Source organism: Oncorhynchus mykiss, chromosome 16 (genome assembly GCF_013265735.2).
Source record: "Oncorhynchus mykiss isolate Arlee chromosome 16, USDA_OmykA_1.1, whole genome shotgun sequence".
In the NCBI taxonomy this organism is placed as follows: domain Eukaryota; kingdom Metazoa; phylum Chordata; class Actinopteri; order Salmoniformes; family Salmonidae; genus Oncorhynchus; species Oncorhynchus mykiss.
This window is the reverse complement of record NC_048580.1, coordinates 33,441,719-33,467,902: the sequence shown is the minus strand read 5'-3', so window position 1 is coordinate 33,467,902 and position 26,184 is coordinate 33,441,719. Positions and strand designations below refer to the sequence as shown.

Sequence of the window (26,184 nt, the reverse complement as noted above, 5' to 3'; positions counted from 1 at the left end):
TGCACTGAGATGCAGTGCCTTAGACCGCTGCGCCACTTGAGAGCCCATGGTGCCCTTCGTCAGCTCATATCTGTGTGAAGCTGGATTCAGCAGTGGTCTCGTCTGCGTTAAAACCAAATATTGATCCAGGTTGGATGTGACAGCAGTGATGAGGAGGGCACTGTTGACCACACCCCCTGACTTTGAGAAGCTCCGATGCAACATGCACCAAGCACACCCATCTCATCAGCGGTGGTGAGATAAGAGATAATGTCAGACTCATTTGCAATTGGCTGTATAGCTCCACATTAAAAGTATGTGATCGTGAGTTGAGAAAACAATCAGAAATACTGTTAGAATGTTTTGCAATTGCCTGCCATAGCCCCAAATAAAAAAGTAAACTTTGGCTTTTAATTACAATTTATTTTGTGGTTGGGGTCATGAGAACTTTCAGATATCAAAACTGGATCGTGGACGAAAAAAGTTGGGGAACACCTACCCTAGACACTGACCTTGGGTCAGTTTTGCATTTCCCCACTAATGGTTAAGGTTAGGCTTGGAGGAGGGGAAGCTGATTCTAGGTCTCTACTGTACCTTGGGGAACTTCACCCTGGAGCCATCAGTGAGACCTAAAGGGAGGGTGGAGCTGTGGAGGGGCACCTAAGGTCAACCAAGGTCAGGGGGAGGGGTTTGGGAGTGATAGGGGTTTGGGATGAAAGAGGTGGATCTGGTCCAACGTGCTGGCTGTATCCCATTGTTGCCCTCGCCATCTGGAAACTACGCTATGGTAGAGGCTGGGACTCACATCAAAGCAGGGAAAGGGGTCTTCACCTATTGCTTGTGTCAAAAGGGGGAATCAAAGAGTCTTTTGTCCTGCAAAAGAGGTGCTTTCCTACTGTTCTCCAGCAGCCCTTACAGAGCAGGTTCGTGCCTGGGCGTATATACTGTAGTAGCGCAGTTTCTGACTCTGGCACACAACAACAGCATGTCAGGTTAACTCAAATCAAATCAAATTGTATTTGTCATATGCGCCGAATACAACTGGTGCAGACTTTACCATGAAATGCTTGCTTATGAGCCCTTCCCAACAATAAAGAATTTAACCCACTTGAGTCGATTGATGCAACGGTGTGTCAATCTAAGTAACATTATAAAAAAAAAACATTTAAAATCCGTCAGTTTAAGGTAGAAATATATTTGTTTGCTTTGGATGCATCTCAATCCACTGCATCTGACAATGTTTCACTTCCGCATCTGCAGTCAAAAGTGATATCCTGAAAATCTGTGTTCTCACTAAAACATCTGTAGAGTCCAAACAGTTTGACATACAAACTACTATGGAAAGGGGAGACTCTCAGGTACATGAAGGTGTTCTCCGTTTTGATCACCACAAGTGGCAAGGGACTCATCTGAAGTCGATACCGTTGATGTGCTAACTTCTGTTTGTAGCTTCCGAACCGTTTGGGCTACAAACTAATGTGACCTCACTGTGGAAAATGGAGATTCTCACGAATACGATGATCATCTACGTTTTACTCTGACCCGCACAAGTGTCACAGGCCTCGTATGAAGGAAACTAGGACCCTTGAAAAAAATAAATAAATTGAAGTATGAAGGTAGTTTTGTGCCTACCCAAATTACGAGTAAAAATAAATATATACACTATCGTTCAAAAGTTTGGGGCAATTACAAATGTCCTTGTTTTTGAAAGAAAATCACATTTTTTGAACATTAAAATAACATCAAATTGATCAGAAATACAGTGTAGACATTAATCATGTTGTAAATGACTATTGTAGCTGGAAACGGCAGATTTTTTTATGGATTATCTACATAGGCTAACAGAGGCCCATTATCAGCAACCATCACTCCTGTGTTCCAATGGCATGTTGTGTTAGCTAATCCAAGTTTATCATTTTAAAAGGATAATTGAACAACAGAAATATATTAGCACAGCTGAAAACTGTTGTCCTGATTAAAGAAGCAATAAAACTGGCCTTCTTTAGACTAGTTGAGTATCTGGAGCATCAGCATTTGTGGGTTCGATTTGTGGAGGGGTTGAAAAACTAGTTTTAATGACTCCAACCTAAGTGTATGTAAACTTCCAACTTCAACTGTAGATATTCCGTTAAAAGATCTACTGTTTCCAGCTACAATAGTCATTTACAACATTAACAAAGTCTACACTATTTCTGATCAATTTGATGTTACTTTAATGGACAAAAAAAAAAGTTTATCTTTCAAAAACAAGGACATTTCTAAGTGACCCCAAACTTTTGAATGGTAGTGTATATACACTGCTAAAAAATATAAAGGGAACACTTAAACAAAACAATGTAACTCCAAGTCAATCACACTTCTGTGAAATCAAACTGTCCACTTAGGAAGCAACACTGATTGACAATAAATTTCACATGCTGTTGTGCAAATGGAACAGACAACAGGTGGAAATTATAGGCAATTAGCAAGACACCCCCAATAAATGAGTGGTTCTGCAGGTGGTGACCACAGACCACTTCTCAGTTCCTATGCTTCCTGGCTGATGTTTTAGTCACTTTTGAATGCTGGCGGTGCTTTCACTCCAGTGGTAGCATGAGACGGAGTCTACAACTCACACAAGTGGCTCAGGTAGTGCAGCTAATCCAGGATGGCACATCAATGCGAGCTGTGGCAAGAAGGTTTGTTGTGTCTGTCAGCGTAGTGTCCAGAGCATGGAGGCGCTACCAGGAGACAGACCAGTACATCAGGAGACGTGGAGGAGGCCGTAGGAGGGCAACAACCTAGCAGCAGGACAGCTACCTCCACCTTTGTGCAAGGAGGAGCACTGCCAGAGCCCTGCAAAATGACCTCCAGCAGGCCACAAATGTGCAAGTGTCTGCTCAATCGGTCAGAAACAGCCTCCATGAGGGTGGTATGAGGACCCGACGTCCACAGGTGGGGGTTGTGCTTACAGCCCAACACCGTGCAGGACGTTTGGCATTTGCCAGAGAACACCAAGATTGGCAAATTTGCCACTGGCGCCTTGTGCTCTTCACAGATGAAAGCAGGTTCACACTGAGCACATGTGACAGAGTCTGGAGACGCCGTGGAGAACGTCCTGCTGCCTGCAACATCCTCCAGCATGACCGGTTTGGCGGTGGGTCAGTCATGGTGTGGGGTGGCATTTCTTTGGGGGGCCGCACAGCCCTCCATGTGCTCGCCAGAGGTAGCCTGACTGCCATTAGGTACCGAGATGAGATCCTCAGACCCCTTGTGAGACCATATGCTGGTGCGGTTGGCCCCTGGGTTCCTCCTCATGCAACACAATGCTAGACCTCATGTGGCTGGAGTGTGTCAGCAGTTCCTGCAAGAGGAAGGCATTGATGCTATGGACTGGCCCGCCCGTACCCCAGACCTGAATCCAATTGAGCACATCTGGGAAATCATGTCTCGCTCCATCCACCGCCACGTTGCACCACAGACTGTCCAAGAGTTGGCGGATGCTTTAGTTCAGGTCTGGGAGGAGATCCGGGGCGGCAGGGTAGCCTAGTGGTTAGAGCGTTGAACTAGTAACCGGAAGGTTGCAAGTTCAAACCCCCGAGCTGACAGGCAGTTAACCCACTGTTCCTAGGCCGTCATTGAAAATAAGATTTTGTTCTTAACTGACTTGCCTAGTTAAATAAAGGTAAAATAAAATAAATAAAAATCCCTCAGGAGACCATCCGCCACCTCATCAGGAGCATGCCCAGGCGTTGTAGGGAGGTCATGCAGGCACGTGGAGGCCACACACACTACTGAGCCTCATTTTTACTTGTTTTAAGGACATTACATCAAAGTTGTATCAGCCTGTAGTGTGTTTTTCCACTTTAATTTTGAGTGTGACTCCAAATCCAGACCTCCATGGGTTGATACATTTGATTTCCATTGATAATTTTTGTGTGATTTTGTTGTCAGCACATTCAACTATGTAAAGAAAAAAGTATTTAATAAGAATATTTCATTCATTCAGATCTAGGGTGTGTTATTTTAGTGTTCCCTTTATTTTTTTGAGCAGTGTATACACAGTTGAAGTCGGAAGTTTACATACACTTAGGTTGGAGTCATTACAACTTGTTTTTCAACCACACATTTCTTGGTAACCAACTTCATACTTTGTTGCAAAAAGTGCAAATCAATCCCAGAACAACAGCAAAGGACCTTGTGAAGATGCTGGAGGAAACAGGTGCAAAGTTGTCTATATCCACAGTAAAACAAGTCCTATATTGACATAACCTGAAAGGCATCTCAGCAAGGAAGAAGCCCCTGCTCCAAAGCCGCCATAAAAAAAGCCAGACTATGGTTTGCAACTGCACATGGGGACAAAGATCGTACTTTATGAAGAAATGTCCTCTGGTCTAATGACCATCGTTATGTTTGGAGAAAAAAGGGAAGGCTTGCAAGCCGAAGAACACCATCCCAACCATAAATCACGGGGTGGCAGCATCATGTTGTGGTGGTGCTTTGCTGCAGGAGGGACTGGTGCACTTCACAAAATAGATGGCATCATGAGGAAGGAATATTATGTGGATATATTAAAGCAATATCTCAAGACATCAGTCAGGGAGTTAAAGATTTGTCGCAAAGATTTGTTCCAAATGGACAAATACAAATACAAAATGGCTTAAGGACAACAAAGTCAAGGTATTGGAGTAGCCATCACAAAGCCCTGACCTCAATCCCATAGACATTTTTTGGGCAGAACTGAAAAAGCGTGTGCAAGCAAGGAGTCCTACAAACCTGACTCAGTTACACCAGCTCTGTCAGGAGGAATGGGCCAAAATTCACCCAACTTATTGTGGGAAGCTTGTGGAAGGCTACCCAAAATGTTTGACCCAAGTTAAACAATTAAAAGGCAATGCTATTAAATACTAATTGAGTGTATGTAAACTTCTGACCCACTGGGAAAGTGATGAAATAAATAAAAGCTGAAATAAATCATTCTCTCTACTATTCTTCTGATATTTCACTATTATTCTGACATTTCTGAAAATAAAGTGGTGATCCTAACTGACCTAAGACAGGGAATTTTTACTAGGATTAAATTAGTTTAAATGTATTTGGCTAAGGTGTACGTAAACTTCTGACTTCAACTGTATTTCCTGAGCTTTCTTGTATCTCCTAGATATCGGACAAACAATTAAAAAACATGTTTCTTATGATACGTTTGATACGTCTTTTTTGCTATTTATGAATGTGTTATTCAATGTGTTTCTCTGGGCTATACAGTAGTAGTAAATGCCAAATTCAATAATTTTTCAAATAGTTTTATTTTTTATACCTAAAGAGGTCCTACAACTCAAAATCAATTAGCTAAATGATCCGTAGTATGACCATAGTAAAACAATTCCAGTCCGCTTATAATTAAGAATTAAAAATAAATGGTAACAAGTGGAATAAAATAAAATACACAAGAATGGAGCTACAGTATGACCACACCTCCTGACACCCCCTGGGAATACGAGGGCCCATGCCAAATCTTTTCAGCCTTCTGAGGGGGAAGAAGCGCTGCCGTGCCCCCTTCACGACTGTGTGGGTGTGTGTGGACCAGATTAGGTCCTTAGTGATGTGAATGCAAAGGAACTTGACGCTCTCAACCCACTCCAAAACAGCCCCCCCCCCCCCCCCCCCGCTCCACAACAGCCCCTCTTTATCCTATAGTCCACAATAAGCTCCTTGGTCTTACTGACATTGAGGGAGAGGTTGTTGTCCTGGCATCACACTGCTAAGTTTCTGACCTCCTCCCTGTAGGCGGACTCGTCGCTGTTGGTGATCAGGTCTACCACCGTCGTGTTATCGGCAAACTTGATGATGATGTTGGACTTGTGCTTGGCCATGCAGTCGTGGGTGAACAGGGAGTACAGGAGAGGACTAAGCACACACACCTGAGGTGCCCCTGTGCTGAGGGTCAGCGTGGCGGAGGTGTTGTTGCCTACCCTCACGACTTGATGCCGGCCCGTCAGGAAATCCAGGATCCAGTTGCAGGGGAAGGGGTTTAGTCCCAGGGTCCCTAGCTTGGTGATGAGCTTGGAGGGCACTATGGTGTTGAACGCTGAGCTGTAGTCTATGAACAGCATTCTCACATAGTTATTTCCCCTCTTGTCCAGGTGGGAGAGGGCAGTGTGAAGTGATTGTGTCATCTGTGGGTCTGTTGGGCTGGTATGTGAATTGGAGTGGGTCTAGGGTGTCTGGGATGAGGGTGTTGATGTGTGCCATGACCAGCCTTCCAAAGGCGTTCATAATTACAGATGTGAGTGCTGCAGAATGACAGTTGTTTAGGCAGGTTACCTTAGAGCTCTTGGGAACAGGGACAAGGGTGGTCAGCTTGAAACATGTTGGGATTACAGACTGAGACTAGGAGAGATTGAAAATGTCTGTGAAGACACTTGCCAGCTGGTCTGCGCATGCTTTGAGACCACCCCCTGGTATTCCGCCTTGTGGTTGTTAACCCGTTTAAATGTTTTGCTCATGTGGGCCACGGAGAGCAAGATCACATACAGTAGTCATCCAAAAAACAGGTGCTTTCATGCAAGGCACAGTGTTATATTCCTCGAAGCGAGCATAAAATACAGTTAGCTAATTTGGGAGTTCTGCGTCGCATGGCTGGGTTTCCTATTATAATCCGTTATCGTCTGCAAGCCCTGCCACATAGCACCCCTAGTGGCGCAGGAGACATGTTCCTAGAAGTGAGGTGGAACGGTTCTAAGTCTACCCGTGCTATAGTCTCCACACACCAGAAACGCTGCCTCTGGGTGAGCCTTTTCTTGTTTGTTTATAGGCCCATACAGTTTGTTGAGTGCCAGAGTGTTTGTTGTTGGTTTGGGGTGGGATAAACTTTGATTTGATGTAGACCGCTGTGATAATTACAGATGAGAAATCTCTTGGTAGATAAAAGGGTCTGCAGCTTACCATGAGGTATTCTTTATCAGGTGAGAAAGAGCTAGAGATTTCCTTCACACTTGAACTAGCACACCAGTTTTTTTATTTTTAAAAACACTACACCTCCTTGCCACTTCTACAAAGCCTCTGTACAATCCTGCCTCTGCATGGAGAATCCACCGAGTACTACTTGCATAGCATCATCATCCAGCCACGTTTCAGTAAGACATACATATAACATCCAGCTTTCCAAGTCTCTCTGATAGGAGATGTTACGTTCTCACAAGACAAACTCAATATATTGCTCACGGAAAGGGGACTAACAACGAAAATGACTTTGATAACCAAAACAAAACAGAAAGGGGTTCAAACAGGTTTCTGAAAGTCACCCATGTGGGTTCCCACTGAAAGTTGGCAAAGCCGCTAGTAAGACACCCACCGTGGATTCCCACTAGGTTTGCCTCCAAAAAGACAAACTACAAGAAAAACCCACAACAACTTCGGATAGGGCGTAAAAAGAAAAATAGTCTTCTTTCAAACTTAAGAGGTTGAGCTCAAGATCGCACCTCAGCTGACATGAAATGTAGCTCTCCCAACATCTCTCAAGCTCAACTGGAGCACTGAGCCAGCCACTCTTAAATATCACCTGGGCTAGCACAGGTGAAACATCTTCCGACTAACGAAATGGACAAGCCAGCACAGGTGTAACACATACTTACTAACAAGGTGACACCAATTGGTGTGCCCTACGTGCTAACGTGATATCTCAAAATAAAAAAAATCTGTAACAGATAGACTCGAACGAAGATCATCCATCTTATTCTCGAGTGACTGGAAATTTTCCAATAGAATGGAGGAGAGCACCGTTTGGTTTTGTCTTTGCCACAATTTCACCAGGAATCCACCTTGTCTCCTGTGTCTACACCTGTGGCGTTTTTTTAGCCCATGGAACAAAGAAATAGGATCAGGTATGAACAGTCGAATAGCTCAGTCGGAGTTGAAGTCATATTTTAAGTCCAAATTAAGGTTAGTAACTGTCGATCTGATGCCTGAAGTGGCTGGAGGTCATATGTGATAATAGTATGATCTTTCTGTATCAAAAAAGTAAAGATAAACATGATAAGAGTCACTATATAGCAAAGTTGTTACTCTTCTCTTGTCTGTGTGATTGATGTAGGACCGTTGCCTCGCAGCGGGCCATGGGAAGCCCCCGAGGCCTGTCAAAACATTGTTGGACCAGGGCCCGTTTGAAGGAAATGTTACAGCTTGCCTACAAATAACCTGATTTGTGTATTTTTATGAGTAATTACCACAGAGATGGGAACCCATTCATATTATTAACGTTTTCATGGAAATGGGCCCCAAATTACACTACCTCAGTTTGTGATTTATAATTATTAATTAATTGATTCATCCTTTTCCTGGAGCGCTACGAGTGTGCAAGGTTTTGTTCTAGCCCTGCACTAACACAACTGATTCAGCTAACCAAGGTCCTGGCAAACAATGAATTAATAAAATCAGGTGTGTTAGAGCTGGGCTGGAACATAAATGTGCACCCCCTGTAGCTCTCGAGTGTTGGCCACCTCCAAAGCCACCACCTCCAAAACTACAAATACTTTTAACCCCATTGCTGTTCCTATTCACCACTGAGAGGTAGAAGATGTGCTCCGACACACGCACTAATCTTAGATTCCCTCTTGGTGTCTGCACAGCAACTGCGTGCAGTCCAGAAGCGCATATTCAATTTAGATATTTATTTAGATTTTAATCAGGCTACTTTGATGTCATGGAACCCTCTGATGGCATGATGTGTCATACAAACCATCTCATTTTTCTCATGCTGTTGTTTTTTTTGCCAGGCCTTGTTTTCCTCCTTTAAATTAAAAGCAGCTTACAAACTCAAGGCTGTTCCAAACAGTAGAGCAAAATAAGACACCATACATAAACTCTGTGACATATGCTTTAATGAGAAACGTATGACTGACTGACCACACCCTTAGAGTGTTCCTACGTCACAAAAGTTTTATTTATCAAAGACTCAGATTGAGCTGAATTTATTTTAAATTCATTTCTCTATTTCCCTGAAAAAAAGTATAGACCCTGTGATGTAAATTTTTAATGTTTGTGATTTTATAATAACACATTTCTGTGTTCTAATCATATGCTTTTCTAATAACAGTTTTCTGTGTTCATACAAGTGACCATATAGAACGAATCCTCACTTATCAGTATCTGCAATTTGGCAGTACGCCCACACCTTGTTTGAGAATGAAAGATATCCCAGTTTCAAGGTCTCTGCTTAGAGAGAAGAAGCCTCGTGAGGTATTGATCGGTCACACAAGCATTCATTATTTATGAATGATGAATAAGCTAAATCATGCAAATACGACTTGTCTGCAGTATATAAGGGAATTAACGAGACTGCCCCGTTAGAGCTCCTAACAGATGTTCACTATGGTGCATCAAGTTTGTTGGAACCTCTCCAGCAGGCTGATAATAAATAATGATTCATTTAAGATTGATTTCGAATGTCCCTGTGTAAGAATTTGCATGACAACCCACATATATGTGTCTGGCCTTTTGGATTACTTATGAGCCCTAAATAGTCTCAAATGTTCCCTAGCACAGAGTTTCCCAAAAAACTCTTTACACCGGAATTGTCTCGAGATGGCTATGCAAATTCATGGCATGAGCCTAGTAGCATAGCGGCTCTCTCCATTGAATACAGGCGGTTGACGTCAACAACCCTCATCGGATATTTAAAAAAGGATTACAATAATGAGATGTGTCCACCAATCCAAAGAACGGATTGGCGGGAGGTATATAGCCCGCCGTGCCACTTTGTGGACAACAACTCCCATTTGTTATGGTGGAGAGACATGTATCTTGTCAGTATATCCATAATCTTTGCTCTTTCTTCCCTATGTCATTCTTTCACTCTACATCTCATCTGGGTTCAGGCTTAGCACAGCCGAAGGAGCCAACTCATCCATCATTGGGAAAATTAACATTGCTATTTGAGAATTAGTATGAAATGTGGACCAAAATTAGATCTAGTTGGCTCATATATTGGTCATGTGACGTTTTGGGTGATTTACTATTGATGGAGAGCATATAGGCAATTTACTTGCCAAAGCGACCCTGTCAAGTGAGTCATTATGGCTTCCCGGGGCACGTTGTCTGTCAGGGGAAGACCTGATACTTTCCACTGAAGATCTCACAGCTTTCCTGAATAAACATATGTCAGACACAACCCCCTGCTCCTATACCACTCTAGGCACTATATCTGACAGGATAAGATAGGTGTGGGAAATATTGCAAGTTCCACCTAGTGGGCAAGGTTCAGCAACTATCATATTGCTTATACCTATCCAGTCCTTTCAGATATGCATAACGTTCCTAGGCTCTAGAGCAGGGGTATTCAACTCTTACCCAACGAGGTCTGGAGCCTGCTGATTTTATGTTCTACCTCATAATTCATTGCACGCACCTGGTGTGCCAGGTCTCAATCTGTTCTTGATTAGAAGGGAACAACGAAACCAAGCAGTGGAACTGGCTCCGAAGGTCCAGAGTTAAGTTTGAGGGATCTAGGGGTGAGCGGCAAGGGTTGTTTCTAGTCAAGGTCCACTGCAATGAGCCACGTATTGTAAGTACCCTGCTGTCCGCAGGCTTATCGGCCCGAATCAGATGTCTCGCGAATGGATCAGCAAAAAAAGCGTTGTTATTATTGGGCCTCTGTCCTGAGATGGCAATTGAAGAGAAAACAGAGTGGAGCGGAGTGGGGTCAGCGCCTTCATCATTTTCCAAGATCGGAGTGTAGATGGGGTTCATGTTTGCTTTTGTTTTGAAACTGGAACTCCTTTTTCTGAGTTCCTCCAACTGAAAATGCAGGAGCTACATCTCATCTTTGAGATACAGTTCACCTTGGGTTATGCGTTAGCATAAATCACATTTTTGAAACGATCTGGGGGTGTCTTGCACTTTGTGAGAACATATAGACAAACACTTGCTCGTGCTGTCAGAGCGAGCAGACCTACTGTACATGTAATTTCCGTGAGTTTATCATGCTCGCATTAACAACTATTTGCCTGTGTCATTGTAGATAATCTGAATTTAAAAAACAATAGTGGTCAAACATGTAACTTTGAGAGTTTCTAAACAGGTACTCTTTCTTCACATGATAATCAATCAATTACATTTGTGTACAGTACATCACCTTTAATTGTTGATCTATCATGTCTCACTCTGTGTGTTTCTCCCCAGCCGTCCACTCCTGTGCTGTCAGAAATGGAGGCTGTGAGCAGGACTGTGTGCAGCTGTCCCCGGATCACTACCAGTGTCGCTGCAGACCCAACTATCATCTTGCAGAGGACAGCAAACACTGCAAGTGTAAGTGCCACTAGTCGGCCATTTAAAGGAAAAACCTGTGAGTGCTTGTGTGCAAACTTCTCAGTCCATCCTTTTTATGCCATTTTGGCAGACACTTTTATCCAAAGCGACAGCCTATATGTTCCCAGTGCGAATCGAAACCCACATTGTTGTTGGCACTAATATTGTGTATATACAGTATATATTATATTATAAATACCTCACATGTGACTCATAATAAGATTAGCACATCTAATGAATTATCCGAGTCCATAAAGATTATTTAGCAATATGCAAGCACACTATAGTTGAGTTACAGTAATAGGCAATTAAGAAATGTCTGAGAATGGAATTCTACATACAATTATTATTGAATTACTTTGAAAAAACAATGATAACATTATACAAGACATCATACCCTGAAAGGCCATGCCCCAAAAGTCCATGGTGTGGAGAGAGACAGAAAGAGAGAGATTGTATCTCACCACAGCAGTTCAGGCACAAAAAAAGAGAAAGAACAAGGAATCTAAGACCCTTTTATAAGCATCTGAGCTGTTTGGATTCAAAATCTGCGGTGTTGACCAATAGTATTACTGTCACGTTAACCTCCAATCAGATATCAGACTTGCATGATGTCACCTCTGCTTCTCAGAGGTGAGACAATGGGGGTTGGAGACATAATACAGAGAATGCTGATTCCCTAAAATGACACAAAGGAAATGATTGCATACAGTTGATCAGAAGAGTTACTTCGGGGGCTGCCCTACAACAACGCTGGTGATTCTAGCTGATGCGAACTGATGCTGAGCCATGCGGCACAAACCTATTTTTCTTTGTTTTTCATGACTGGGAATAACAAAATGCTTACTGTGCTGTGTTGGCTGCATTTGCTGTATTGGCTATGCTTCAACAGTTCATTTTCTGCCTGTTTGATCTGTCGTGGGGCCAAAGAAATCTAATGTCATTCTATGACTATGAATCCATCCTGGTGTTTAACTTACCAGCTCCACTATGTTTTCTCCAACAAAGCCCATGAAAACCATGAACAAATACCGCAGCCTAATACAAGTAACACATTAAACAAACTCAATTGCACTTGTGGCCATTGTTGTTTCCCATGCCCATTTGGTATGACCCCCTAAAGGAGTTTGGCAGCCTTGGCCTGCGGTGAATTTGAAATGCAATAAAACACAATTATGTCTTCTTAAAGGCTGTAGACTGCACCGATTCTATCCATTGTAACTTGCTAGCTTGTGTTAATGACCACTTGCCCAAGCTCTAGTGCCCAGATTTCTTCCTGCTACAGATACAGTAGATGGAGTATACATTTTATAGTCCAGGCAATATGTGCCAAATCTTGAAACTTGGTACACTTGTACAGTTTGGGGCCCTGAAAATGTTCAGATGGAGGCATCGCAAAAACACCTCCCGGCGGCTGTGGTGGACATTCCGCCATAAACAAACAATGCACTGTGCGTCATATCTTATGAACCAAACATGTTAACACAGAAAATATGATGTCTACCTCTCTATGTTGATGGTCAAGGATTACAGTAATGCCATGCACAACATAAAAAATGCCCCCTGGTATCCATGGTGGCCATTTTGCTATTCCGCTATAAGCGGACAGTGGATTTTTCCCGTCATATCTGCTGAACTATACATAATAACACAGAAAAGGTCTGCACCAATGTTTTGATGGTCAAGGATTACAATTGTGCTATGTACAACATCATAAATAGTTAAGATTATTATAAAATGGTGGACTGCCACTGGGCGAAAAAGCATCCATATCAGGGGATATCTTTATATTACACGTTTTTAATATTCTAAAGAATACAGACCATTTCCAAAGCAATTTTGGAGTTTGGTGGATATACACTACATCCTGACAAATTCTAAATTCAAATGTGTCTTTTAGACATACAGTTTATTAGGTACACCACCCTGTTCATGAAAATGGTTCGCTCCTACAGACAGTGAGTCACGTGGTATATAAAGCAAGCAGACGGACATGGAGGCATTCAGTTACTGTTAGATTGAACGTTAGAATGGGCAAAATGAGTGACCTAAGGGACTTTGAGCGTGTTATGATCATCGGTACCAGGAGCGCTGGTTCCAGTATCTCAGAAACGGCCGGCCTCCTGGGCTTTTCACGCACGACAGTGTCTAGAAGAAGAATGGTGCGACAAACCAAAAACATCCAGTCGGTGGCAGTCCTGTGGGTGAAAACAGCTTGTTGATGAGAGGTCGAAGGAGAATGGCAAGAATCATGCAAGCTAACAGGCAGGCCACAAACAGGCAAATAACAGCGCAGTACAACAGTGGTTTGCAGAACGGCATCTAGCAATGCACAACTCGTCGGTTCTTGTCACGGATGGGCTATTGCAGCAGACGAACCCACCGGATTCCACTCCTATCAGCTAAAAACATGAAGTTGCGGCTCTAGTGGGCAAGCGATCACCAACACTGGACAATTGAGGAGTGGAAAAACATTGCCTGGTCTGACAAATCCGGGTTCCTGTTGGCGTAAGGATTTGGCGTAAGTAGCGTGAGTCCATGGCCCCATACAGTGGTGTAATGGTGAAAGGAATGTTTTCCTGGTACACGTTGGGTCCCTTGATACTGTTTCCACGCCCTGAAGAATTCAGGCTGTTCTGGAGGCAAAGTTGAGGTACGACCCTGTACTAGATGGGTGTACCTAATAAACTGTGGGGGCAGAATCTTTCTTGCTCGTACCTTAGCATGGTGTCAATGATACATTTTCAGTAAAGCAGAATAAAAAATGATTGATTCCACATTGCCCCCAAACTAAGCTTAACCTAAAGTATAATATTTCTCAAAAAATAGTTCAATCAAATTTTCAAATCAACAACAGAAATAATATTATAAAATCAAATAAATTTTTTTGTCACATGCACATGGTTAGCAGATGTTAATGCGAGTGTAGCGAAATGCTTGTGCTTAGGGCAGTGTGCAGTGTGATTGCGATTGCGTCATCTGTGGACCTATTGGGGCGGTAAGCAAATTGGAGTGGGTCTAGGGTGTCAGGTAGGGTGGAGGTGATATGGTCCTTGACTAGTCTCTCAAAGCACTTCATGATGACGGAAGTGAGTGCTACGGAAGTGAGTGCTACATTGACATTGAGCAGGTAGCCTAGTGGACCAGTAACCAAAAGGTTGCTTGATCAAATCCCTGAGCTGACAAGGTAAAAATCTGTCATTCTGCTCATGAGCAAGGCAGTTAACCCACTGTTCCCCGGATGCTGACGATGTTGATTATGGCAGCCCCCCCACACCTCTCTGATTCAGAGGGTTAAATGCAGAAGACACATTTCAGTTGAAGGCATTCAGTTGTAAAACTGACTAGGTATCTCCCTTCCCCATTGTCAGAAACTGAGATTTCATTGGATTTCTTTCCATTGTTTACCACAGCAGTCCACCATTATATAATAATCTGAACTGTTTGATGTTTTATGGGATATAATTTTATTCATTGACCATCAACACATAGTTGTAAACATCACCTTCTGTGATATCATGACATCATTCAGTAGATATGACGGAAAATACATTGTCCGGCTATGGCGGAATAGCAAAATGACTGCCACTGCCTCTAGGTTGCGATTTGATGTTGTTCATAGTACCATTGTAATCATTGACCATCAAAACATAGGGGTAAACATCACCTTCTCTGTAATAGCATCCTTGGTTCAGGAGATAGGAGAAATAAATACCTTATTTGGTTATGGAGGAATGGAAAATTGCAGGAGTTTTTCCGATGCCTCCATATCGAAATGTTCAGGGCCCCAAACTGTACAAGTTTACCAAGTTACATGCTTTTATGAAAAAGTAAACAGAATTTTCACAAATCCCCTGCACTATGAGCTTAGCTGAACTACACAGCTGTGCTGGAGTGGTTGGCTTCAGATTTCGTTGCTGGCAGTCCTCAGTCCTTAGCCAAAGGCCATTGGCAGCCTGGATCCTTACTTCTGAATTAAACTTCAGATGGTTCTTATTGTGGTCGACACGTAGATCTCAGATACAACATGTCGTATTTTATATATCAAGACACATGTAATATTGTTGGAATTTTACATTTAAACATCAAAAGACAAAAAAGCCCTCAGAGAAATGTCAATTATGTTTACAATCCAATTGGATATTTAAATGGTTTTGATAAAATAGAGGGGAAAATACAATTATAGTAATTTACGAGGTTATAAAGCAGAGCTTGCAGCTGTTGGGAAGTGTGAACTGTAATAACAAAAAATGTTTAAATTACTGTCCACTTTGGCGAGCTTTAAAATTCCTCTAGTCTTCTATCCGACTGCGAGGTCCTTGACAGAGACCGGTTGGCTTGGCGAGACTTGCCATTGGCTTGGCGACCTCTGACCATTGGTCTGTCTGGCCAGCAGACTGACTGGCCAATACACATTAACTGAGTCTTACCAGAGGCTCACTGTTGCCTTGGTTACCAAAGCACCATCCAAGAGTGCAATGCATGAAATAGTTATACCTAGGGTGGATTTCAAACAAACCGGCATTGTGGAAAAGTTACATTGTTACTGTTGTATCAATTCTATCTTTGGGCAGATGTGGAAATCTTGTACCTTTTACTGACTTTGTTTTACTTTACAATGAATTCTCTGTTTCCTGCTTAGCTAGATGTGCACTGTCTTCCATGCATCGACAATAAGTAGCTACCAAGAAATAAAGGAAAGCCTCTTGATTCCTAATACGTGTAGCCACTTGGAAATTCACCTCTCAAGGGTCCAGACATGGAAGTAATTATGGTCATATCTGCAGGGAGAAAGTAACCAGACTCCCATTTAACCCCATTACCCTCTTACTCCCTCAAAACCACAAGGGAGAGTGCCGGCAAGAGCATGTGTGTGTGTTTCTGTCAGTCTGTGTGTGTACGTGTACGTACATTATTGTACTCATTCTGTGTTACTGTGTTCCAGTGAGAAACCCGTGTGCAGACAGAAATGGAGGCTGTGTGCACACCTGTAGAAATGAAGGAGGACGATCTCAGTGTGACTGTCGTCCTGGATATACACTGGCACAGGATGGCAAAAACTGTGAAGGTAAACTTCCGAATTGACTATGCTTCTAGGGATTAGTCTATTGGTGGTAATGGTGATTACAATGATTTAAGGTGTGTGTGTGTGTGTGTGTGTGTGTGTGTGTGTGTGTGTGTGTGTCTCAGACATCGATGAGTGTGAGACAGGCCAAACTGCCTGTGCCCACGGTTGCCATAACACCCAGGGTTCCTTTACCTGTGTCTGTAACCCAGCATACAAGTTGGGTGCCAATGGCAGGAAATGCTATCGTAAGTCAACTTTCATTCACTCTCAGTCAACTCCCATTTACTCACTGAGACATTACCAATTATCCGTGATGTCAAAATAGCATTACACATTTACACTTTTATTATAGCATTTTTACTGGCATGAATCATCATCCATATTCCCCTTTAGGGATGTTGGAGTGTAGAGTAAAATACAACAAAGGCTATTACAAATGTTTTGGTCAGACTAAAACATTAGTGCCACAAGAAAAAGGGATTATTTGCAAGAAAATATTGTGTATGTTTGTCTTGGAACAACAGGTGTCCACATTTGTCTCTCCTCAGGTATCGAGATGGAGATTGTGAACGGTTGTGAGACTGCCAACGGAGGCTGTTCCCAAAAGTGCCAACACTCCGCCCTCGGACCTGTCTGCAGCTGTAACCATGGTTACCATCTGGACGATGACCTCAAGACATGTGTGGGTGAGCAAAGAGCAGTTTGGAGAATAATATAATCAGTTTTGATCGATATGGAGTGATTTTAGTGCCAATCATTTTGAATTTGGCATGAATTCAAAACGATTGAACTGACAAATTATTGGCACTAAAGTCCCTTCATAGACAGACTTGTCAACAATGGCCGTGTGTGTTTTAGACTTGGACGAGTGCGAGACGGGAAGCTCGTGTTGCGAGCAGGACTGTACGAACTATCCCGGGGGTTACGAATGCTACTGCGGGGCTGGCTACCGTCTCAACTCGGATGGGTGTGGCTGTGATGGTATGGTCCATTTAGCAGGACCTCCTTGATCAAATGCTATCAAAAATTATCTTAAATGATCTATCTACACAATGGGTCGACTTCCTGTTTACAGAATAAAAGTCAGTTTGCTCTTACCCCGTCCCTTTGCATGCCTCAAGGAACGGGGTAAATTGGAAGACAATAATTGTAGTCTTGGCAGATTTAAGTTCTGTTGTTGATGTCTGTAAGCATGAAGACTCCCTTTGCTTACAATGATGTAATCTCTTTGAGCCTTATTAGTGTGTTTGCTGCAGCTTGAACTCTACAATCGCGGCAAGCACATAGAATTTCTTCAGGACATGTACCATTTCTAGTTTTGGTTGTTGATGTTGCAGATGTGGATGAGTGTCTGGTAGACAACGGAGGCTGTGACCATACCTGCCAGAACACAGCCGGCTCCTTCCAGTGCTACTGTCGCCTCGGACACCGGCTAAACGAGAACCGTCTCTCCTGTATTCGTAAGTGGATTGAAAATGAATCCTGTCTGGGCGGTAGTCAGGTCAAAATAATACTTAGGGCCAGAAGTTTATCCTGACTTGACCAAAACTCTGAGCCTTAGTGGTAGGCTATGCCAGGCAGTAGACGTTATCGGCTGTAACTAGGCCTCAGAGTTTATTCAAGTGGCATGCTAAAGTGGATATTAGACACAAGTGTGCAGAGACAGAGACAATGACTGTTCTACTTTCTCCCTCCAGCCCTGGAGCGGGCAGTAGAGCTGTTGGAGTGGAGCGGCCGCATCGCGGTGAAGCTCCCTCCACCCCAGTTCACCCTGCTGAATGACAACTTCCAGCCGCTGGAGCGCTATGACGACTATGAGGAGGACGGCCTGGGAGAGCTCCGGGCCCAGAGCACTCTCACCAAGACCTTTGGTATACATACACCTGTAGCAACACCCACATAAGGCATACATGAGACTGTTGTAATAACCAGATAAGGAACTCGTAACACAGATGTAAGCAGCTTATAAACAGTTTGTTTGCACATATTTTTTTTAGATTGCAAACAAAGTCAAAATTGGCTTTACTCCTTTACTATATATATTGTACCTCATCTTCCTCTTCCTGCTCTTTCTCACCAGTGTGTCTAAACGAAACGTTTGGCCATGACTGCAGCCTGACGTGTGACGACTGCTCCAACGGTGGTGTGTGTGACCTGGAGGAGGGACGTTGTGACTGTCCTGATGGGTGGACAGGCCTTGTCTGCAACCAGAGTGAGTCTCTTCTGCACCTGATGCCATGCAGAGAGAACAAAATATACACTATATGTACAAAAGTATGTGGACTGCCCTTCAAATTTGTGAATTCGACTATTTCAGCCACACCCGATGCTGACATGTGTATAAAATCAAGCACACCGCCCGCCATGCAATCTCCATAGACAAACGTTGGTAGTAGAATGGCCTTACTGAAGAGCTCCGTGACTTTCAAGGTGGCACTGTCATAGGATGCCACCTTTCCAACAAGTCAGTTTGTAAAATTTCTGCCCTGCTACAGCTGCCCCAGGGAACTGTAAGTGCTGTTATTATGAAGTGGAAACGTCTAGGAGCAACAACGGCTCAGCCACAAAGTGGTAGGGTACACCAGCACACAGGGCGGGACCGCCGAGTGCAAAAGTGCGTAGCACATAAAAATCGTCTGTCCTCGGTTGTAACACTCACTACCGAGTTCCAAACTGCCTCTGGAAGCATTGTCAGCACAAGAACTGCTCGTCGGGAGCTTCATGAAATGGGTTTCCTTGGCCGAGCAGCCGCACACAAGCCTAAGATCACCATGCACAATGCCAAGCTTCGGCTGGAGTGGTGTAAAGCTCGCCGCCATTGGATTCTGTAGCAGTGGAAACGCGTTCTCTGGAGTGATAAATCACGCTTCACTTTCTGGCGGAGGTCGACGGACGAATCAGGGTTTGGTGGATAGCAGGGTAACACTACCTGCCCGAATGCATAGTGCCAACTGTAAAGTTTGGTGGAGTAAGAATAATGGTCTGGGTCTGTTTTTCGTGGTTCGGATTAGGCCCCTTAGTTCCAGTGAAGGGAAATGACATTCTAGATGATTATGTGCTTCCAACTTTGTGGCAACAGTTTGGTGAAGGCCCCTTCCTGTTTCAGCATGACAATGCCCCCGTGCACAGAGCGAGATCCATATAGAAATGGTTTGTCGAAATCGGTGTGGAAGAACTTGACTGGCCTGCACAGAGCCCTGACCTCAACCCCATCAAACACCTTTGTGATGAATTGGAACACCGACTGCGAGCCAGGCCTAATCGCCCAACATCTGTGCCAGACCTCACTAATGGTCTTGTGGCTGAATGAAAGCAAGTCCCCACAGCAATGGTATAACATCTAATGGAAAGCCTTCCCAGAAGAGTGAAGGCTGTTATAGCCGCAAAGGGGGGACCAACTCCATATTAATGCCCATGATTTTGTAATGAGATGTTTGACAAGCAGTTGTCCACATACTTTTGGTCATGTGGTGTATCAAAACATTAAAAGGGTTTAATCCTCAAAGTCACATTTACATTTACTGCGGCTCAAATTAAGATCCTGCATCTGTATATGTGTTTGAAGGGAATCTTACATTATGTCAGACATAATCATCCAACAGAAATGGCCTATTTTGATGACGTATCCAGCTTTGATTGAGAGATTTAACGCCATACACGTGTCTATGCTTCTCTCACCCTCTCTCTCTCCTTCCCTCTGCTCAGCTTGTCTAGAGGGCACATTTGGCAGGAACTGCCTCTTCAGCTGTAAGTGTAAGAATGGTGCCACCTGTGACCCTGTGAGCGGGCACTGTCGCTGCCCACCTGGAGTCAGTGGGGATCTGTGCCAGGATGGTGAGTTGGCACACATTAATGTTATCATGCAGACCTGGATCAAAATAACATTGTTTTCTCTTTAAATGGTACATATGATTTGGCTTACCTAGAATTTGAATTATTTCAAAAGTGCAAATACCAATATTGGTGCACATTATAATGTGCTATAATGTACTCTCTACTCTTCTCTATGTGTCTCTGTGCTCCATAGGCTGTCCTAGCGGCCTGTATGGGAAACTTTGCAATAAGAAGTGTAACTGTGCCAAAAACGGGCACTGCCATCGGACCTACGGAGCCTGCCTGTGTGACCCTGGGCTCTATGGGCGTTTCTGTCACCTACGTGAGTGGCGTGACATCTCACTGACTCTCTACTTTCTGTTTCCTTTCTGTCATACATTCACTCCCTGTAGCCATTTATTTCAATTGCCAGACCCAGTGACTACCTCAAGGAAAGACTAATTTCTTGTACGTCAGGATCATACTGTGATCAGGGGCTGTCAAGCGGCAGGGTAGCCTAGTGGTTAGAGCGTTGGCCTAGTAACCGAAAGGTTGCAAGTTCATATCCCCGAGCTGACAAGGTACAAATCTGTCGTTCTGCCCCTGAACAGGCAGTTAACCCACTGTTCCTAGGCCGTCATTGAAAATAAGAATTTGTTCTTAACTGACTTGCCTAGTTAAATAAAGGTAAAATTAAAAAAGCATCTCAGAGGATTGCTGATCGAGGATCAGGTCCCCTCTGTCCATGTAATGTTATTCAATGTGATCTAAATGGCTAAACTGATCATAATCATAACCCCAACAATGAGATTATTTATCAATACGGGCCCTGGACCTCTTGCCCTGCACAACCATGTACACAGTCAGGCAGTATCCCTGTGTGCCCTATCAGGCCTGCAGTCCGGTTTAACCCTTTGGTGTGCCGTCTCTACCCAGCGTGTCCTAAGTGGGCATACGGCCCTGGCTGCTCGGAGGAGTGCCAGTGTTTCCAACAGAACACCCTGGAGTGCCACCGCCGCCATGGCTCCTGTGTCTGCAAACCAGGCTACCAGGGCAAGAACTGCCAGGAGGGTCAGTGGTTCAGGAGATGTTCTGCACACACACACACACACACACACACACACACATCAAGGAATGGTTCTATCTGGGTCTGGGAAACTGTCCCTAAATGTGTAACCAGCACTTTTAACCCACTTTTGCGCCTCTTCTCTAGAATGTGACAGAGGATACTATGGCCTTGCCTGCAAGAGGACATGTGGGTGTCCATCAGGGGTACCCTGTGATCGTGTGACAGGGGAATGTCTGCGCCAGTGCCCACCTGGTTTCCATGGGGACAACTGTGACCTAGGTGGGTACAGTGCATGGCGTGCCAGCCCAGACCAATGCAGAATAGTACTTCATTGTCCATTTATTGGAAACAGAAATGGGTATTTACACTGAACTAAAATATAAATGCAATGTATGTATGTAAAGTGTTGGTCCCATTTCATAAGCTGAAATGAAAGATGCCAGAAATGTTCCATATGCACAAAAAACATATTTCTCTAAAATGTGGTGAAGACATTTGTTAACATCCCTGTTAGTAAGCATTTATCCTTTGCCAAGATAATTCATCCACCTGACAGGTGTGGCATATCAAGAAGCTGATTTAAACAACATGATCATTACACAGGTCCACCTTGTGCTGGGGACAATAAAAGACCACTAAATTGTCACACAACACAATCCCACAGATGTCTCAAGTCTTGAAGGAGCGTGCAATTGGCATGCTGACTGGATAAATGTCCACCAGAGCTGTTTCCAGAGAATTGAATGTTTATTTCTCCACCATAACCCGCCTCCAATATCGTTTTAAAGAATTTGGCAATATGTCCAACCGGCCTCACAACTGCAGACCACGTGAAATCACGCCAGCCCATGACCTCCACATCTGTCTTCTTCACCTGCGGGACCATCTGACACCAGCCACCTGGACAGCTGGTGAAACCAGTTTGCACAACTGAAGAATTTCTGTACAAACTGTCAGGAACCGTTTCAGGGAAGCTCGTCTGCGTGCTCGTCATCCTCACCAGTGTCTTGATATGACTGGTCACGACCCTGGTGTTCGGCGTATTAACCGACTTTAGTAGGCAAATTATCCCCTTCGATGGCCACTAGCACGCTGGAGGAGTGTGCTGTTCACGGATGAATCCGTGTTTCAACTGTACCTTGCAGATGACATTGTGTATGGCGTCTTGTGGGCAAGCAGTTTGCTGATCAACGTTGTGAACAGAGTGCCCCATGGTTGCGGTGGGGTTATGGTATGGGCAGGCATAAGCTACGGACAGCGAACACAAATGCATTTTACCGATGGCAATTTGAATGCACAGAGATACTGTGACGAGATCCTGAGGCCCATTGTCATGCCATTCATCCGCCACCATCACCTCAGCCCCATGTCGCAAGGATCTGTACACAATTCCTGGAAGTTGAAACTGTCCCAGTTCTTCCATGGCCTGCAAACTCACCAGAGTATAACCCATTGAGCATCAAATCAAAATCAAATCAAATTTTATTGGTCACATACACATGGTTAGCAGATGTTAATGTGAGTGTAGCAAAATGCTTGTGCTTCCAGTTCAGACCATGCAGTAATGTCTAACAAGTAATCTAACAATTTCACAACAACTACCTTGTAGTGTAAAGGAATGAATAAGAATATGTACATATAAATATATGGATGAGCGATGGCCGAACAGCATAGGCAAGATGGTATAGAGTACAGTATATGAGATGAGTCATGTAGGGTATGTAAACATTATATAAAGTGGAATTGTTTAAAGTGACTAGTGATACATTTATTACATCCAATTTTTCCATTATTAAAGTGGCTAGAGTTGAGTCAATGTGTTGGCAGCAGCCACTCTATGTTAGTGATGGATTTTTAACAGTCTGATGTCCTTGAGATAGAAGCTGTTTTTCAGTCTCTCGGTCCCAGCTTTGATCCACCTGTACTGACCTCGCCTTCTGGATGATAGCGGTGTGAACAGGCAGTGGCTCGGGTGGTTGTTGTCCTTGATGATCTTTTTGGCCTTCCTGTGACATAGGGTGGTGTCTTGGAGGGCAAGTAGTTTGCCCCCGGTGATGCGTTGTGCAGACCTCACTACCTTCTGGATAGCCTTGCGGTTGTGGGCGGAGCGGTGATACAGCCCGACAGGATGCTCTTGATTATGCATCTGTAAAGGTTTGTGGGTGTTTTTGGGGACAAGCCGGATTTCTTCAGCCTCCTGAGGTTGAAGAGGCGCTGTTGTGCCTTCTTCACCACGCTGTCTGCATTTCAGTTTGTCCGTGATGTGTATGCCGAGGCACCTAAAACGTTCCACCTTCCCCACTACTGTCCCGTCGATGTGGATAGGGGTGTGCTCCCTCTACTGTTTCCTGAAGTCCACGATCATCTCCTTTGTTTTGTTGACGTTGAGTGTGAGATTTGTCCAGATGGGTTAGGGCAGTGTGCAGTGTGATTGCGATTGCGTCGTCTGTGGACCTATTGGGGCGGTAAGCAAATTGGAGTGGGTCTAGGGTGTCAGGGAGGGTGGAGGTAATGTGATCCTTGACTAGTCTCTCAAAGCACTTCATGCTCTGAGGACATGGCTAGGGATGCCGTCTGGGCCGGCAACCTTGCGAGGGTTAACATGTTTAAATGTTTTACTCACATTGGCTGCGGTGAAGGAGAGTCCGCAGGTTTTGGTAGTGGGCCGTGTTGGTGGCACTGTATTGTCCTCAAAGCGAGCAAAGAAGTTGTTTAGTTTGTCTGGGAGCAAGACATCGGGGTCCGTGACGGGGCTGGTTTACTTTTTGTAGTCCATGATTGACTGGAGACCCTGCCACATTCCTCTCATGTCTGAGCCGTTGAATTGCGACTCTACTTTGTCTTTATACTGACGCTTAGCTTGTTTGATTGCCTTGCGGAGGGAATAGCTACACTGTTTGTATTCAGTCATGTTTCCGGTCGCGTTGCTCTGATTAAAGCAGTGGTTCGCATTTTCAGTTTTGCGCGAATGCTGCCATCAATCCACGGTTTCTGGTTCGGGACGGTTTTAATAGTTGTCGTTGGTACAACATCACCGATGCACTTGCTAATCAACTCACTCACCGAATCAGCGTATACATCAATGTTGTTGTTCGACGCTGTCCGGAACGTATCCCAGTCCACGTGATCGAAGCAATCTTGAAGCGTGGAATTAGTTTCTGTCTATAGGCTGGGAGCAGCAAAATGGAGTCGTGGTCAGATTTGCCGAAAGGAGGGCGAGGGATGGCTTTTTATGTGTCGCGGAAGTTAGAGTAACAATGATCCAGAATTTTCCCATCCCGGGTCGCGCATTCGATTTGCTGATAAAATTTAGCCTCAGGATATGTGGTTTCCAGTTTACATAGAGTCCAATTAAGTTATTTCAGGGCCGTCTAGGTGTCTGCTTTGGGGGGGATGTACACGACTGTGATTATAGTCAAAGAGAATTCTCTTGGTAGATTATGCGGTCTGCATTTGATTGTAAGGAATTCTAGGTCAAGTGAACAAAAGGATTTTAGTTCCTGTATGTTGTTATGATTACACCATGACTCGTTAATCATAAGGCATACACCCCGCTCTTCTTCTTACCAGAGACATGTTTGCTTCTGTCGGCGCGATGCGTGAAGAAACCAGGTGGCTCTACCGACTCTGATAAAGTATCCCGAGTGGGCCATGTTTCCGTGAATCAGAGAATGTTACAAACTCTGATGTCTCTCTGGAAGCAACCTTTGCTCGGATTTCGTCTAAATTGTTGTCAAGAGACTGGATGTTGGCTCGGTGGGCGACGTGCCCGTTAACGAGCCTGACCAGAAGACCGCTCCGCTCCTTCTGCGGCGCCTTTGTTTTGGGTCGCCTGTTGGGATCCGAACCATTGTCCTGGGTGGTGGACCAAACAGAGAATCCGCATCAGGAAAGTCGTATTCCTGGTCGTAACGTTGTTAAGTTAACGTTGCTCTTATATCCAATAGTTCCTCCCGGCTGTTTGTAATAAGACTTAAGATGTCCTGGGGTAACAGTGTAAGAAATAATACATAAAAAAACTAAATACTGCATAGTTTCCTAAGAACGCGAAGCGAGGCGATCATCTCTGTCGAAGCCGACAGTCGGCGCATGTTTTGGATGCTCTGGATGGACGAGTACAACAGCGTGTTCCAGTTCCCGCCAATATCCATTAACTTCGCACAGCCATTGAAGAGGAGTGGGACAACATTCCACAGGCCACAATCAACAGCCTGATCAACTCTATGCGAAGGAGATGTGTCGCTCTGCATGAGGGAATTGGTGGCCACATCACATACTGACTGGTTTTCTTATCCACGCCCCTACTTTTTTTTTTAAAGGTATCTGTAACCAACAGATCCATATCTGTATTCCCAGTCATGTGAAATCCATAGGTTAGTGCCTAATGAATTTATTTTAATTGACTGATTTCCTTATATGAACTGTGCTAACAATCTTTGTAATTGGGTCAATTAGAATTTAAGTAATTCAATTTAAGAAATAAACTGCAATACCAATTCAATAATTAAAAAAATTGCATCCATTTTATATGATTTCTCAACAAACTGAAAAGGAGAAGCTAATCACTTCCTGAATTTAGTGACTTAAATTCCAAGGGACCACAACCTTGCACAACACGCACATGCACAGTTTGGACATCCATCTTTTTTTTCTCATGGTGTTTCTCATGGACCCACACAGTCTTCCACGCACATGGTAGTTCCAGCTCTTTATGAGTTCATACTCTTATTTTAGATGAGTTACTCAACACTGTTCTTCTGTTTCCCTCTCTCTTTCTGTTTGTGCTGAGCAGTTACACAATAATCAACAGGAGGTTGGGGGGGGAGGGTATTAGCTGCACATCAGGACCTTGATGATTTGAAACAGGTGTGTAAGTGCTGGGGTGGGAAGAAAAAAGCCTGTACACCCTGTAGTCCCCCAGGACAAGAGTTGGAGGCCACTGTATTGGAGCCATTAGGTAAGAACAGAAGTG

General features: G+C 44.0%; 1 protein-coding gene across 1 annotated transcript in view; it reads left to right on the top strand.

Annotated features, from left to right (window-relative positions):
• LOC110491041 (multiple epidermal growth factor-like domains protein 6) overlaps positions 1 to 26,184 on the top strand; it is a 64,415-nt gene that overhangs the window by 15,934 nt on the left and 22,297 nt on the right. The window contains exons 3-14 of the mRNA XM_036945770.1: positions 11,137 to 11,262; positions 16,208 to 16,330; positions 16,453 to 16,575; positions 16,879 to 17,016; positions 17,189 to 17,311; positions 17,668 to 17,790; positions 18,028 to 18,201; positions 18,411 to 18,542; positions 20,036 to 20,164; positions 20,358 to 20,486; positions 21,080 to 21,214; positions 21,357 to 21,491. Coding sequence (XP_036801665.1) covers positions 11,137 to 11,262; positions 16,208 to 16,330; positions 16,453 to 16,575; positions 16,879 to 17,016; positions 17,189 to 17,311; positions 17,668 to 17,790; positions 18,028 to 18,201; positions 18,411 to 18,542; positions 20,036 to 20,164; positions 20,358 to 20,486; positions 21,080 to 21,214; positions 21,357 to 21,491 — 1,590 coding nt within the window. The remainder of the gene's footprint in view (positions 1 to 11,136; positions 11,263 to 16,207; positions 16,331 to 16,452; positions 16,576 to 16,878; positions 17,017 to 17,188; positions 17,312 to 17,667; positions 17,791 to 18,027; positions 18,202 to 18,410; positions 18,543 to 20,035; positions 20,165 to 20,357; positions 20,487 to 21,079; positions 21,215 to 21,356; positions 21,492 to 26,184) is intronic.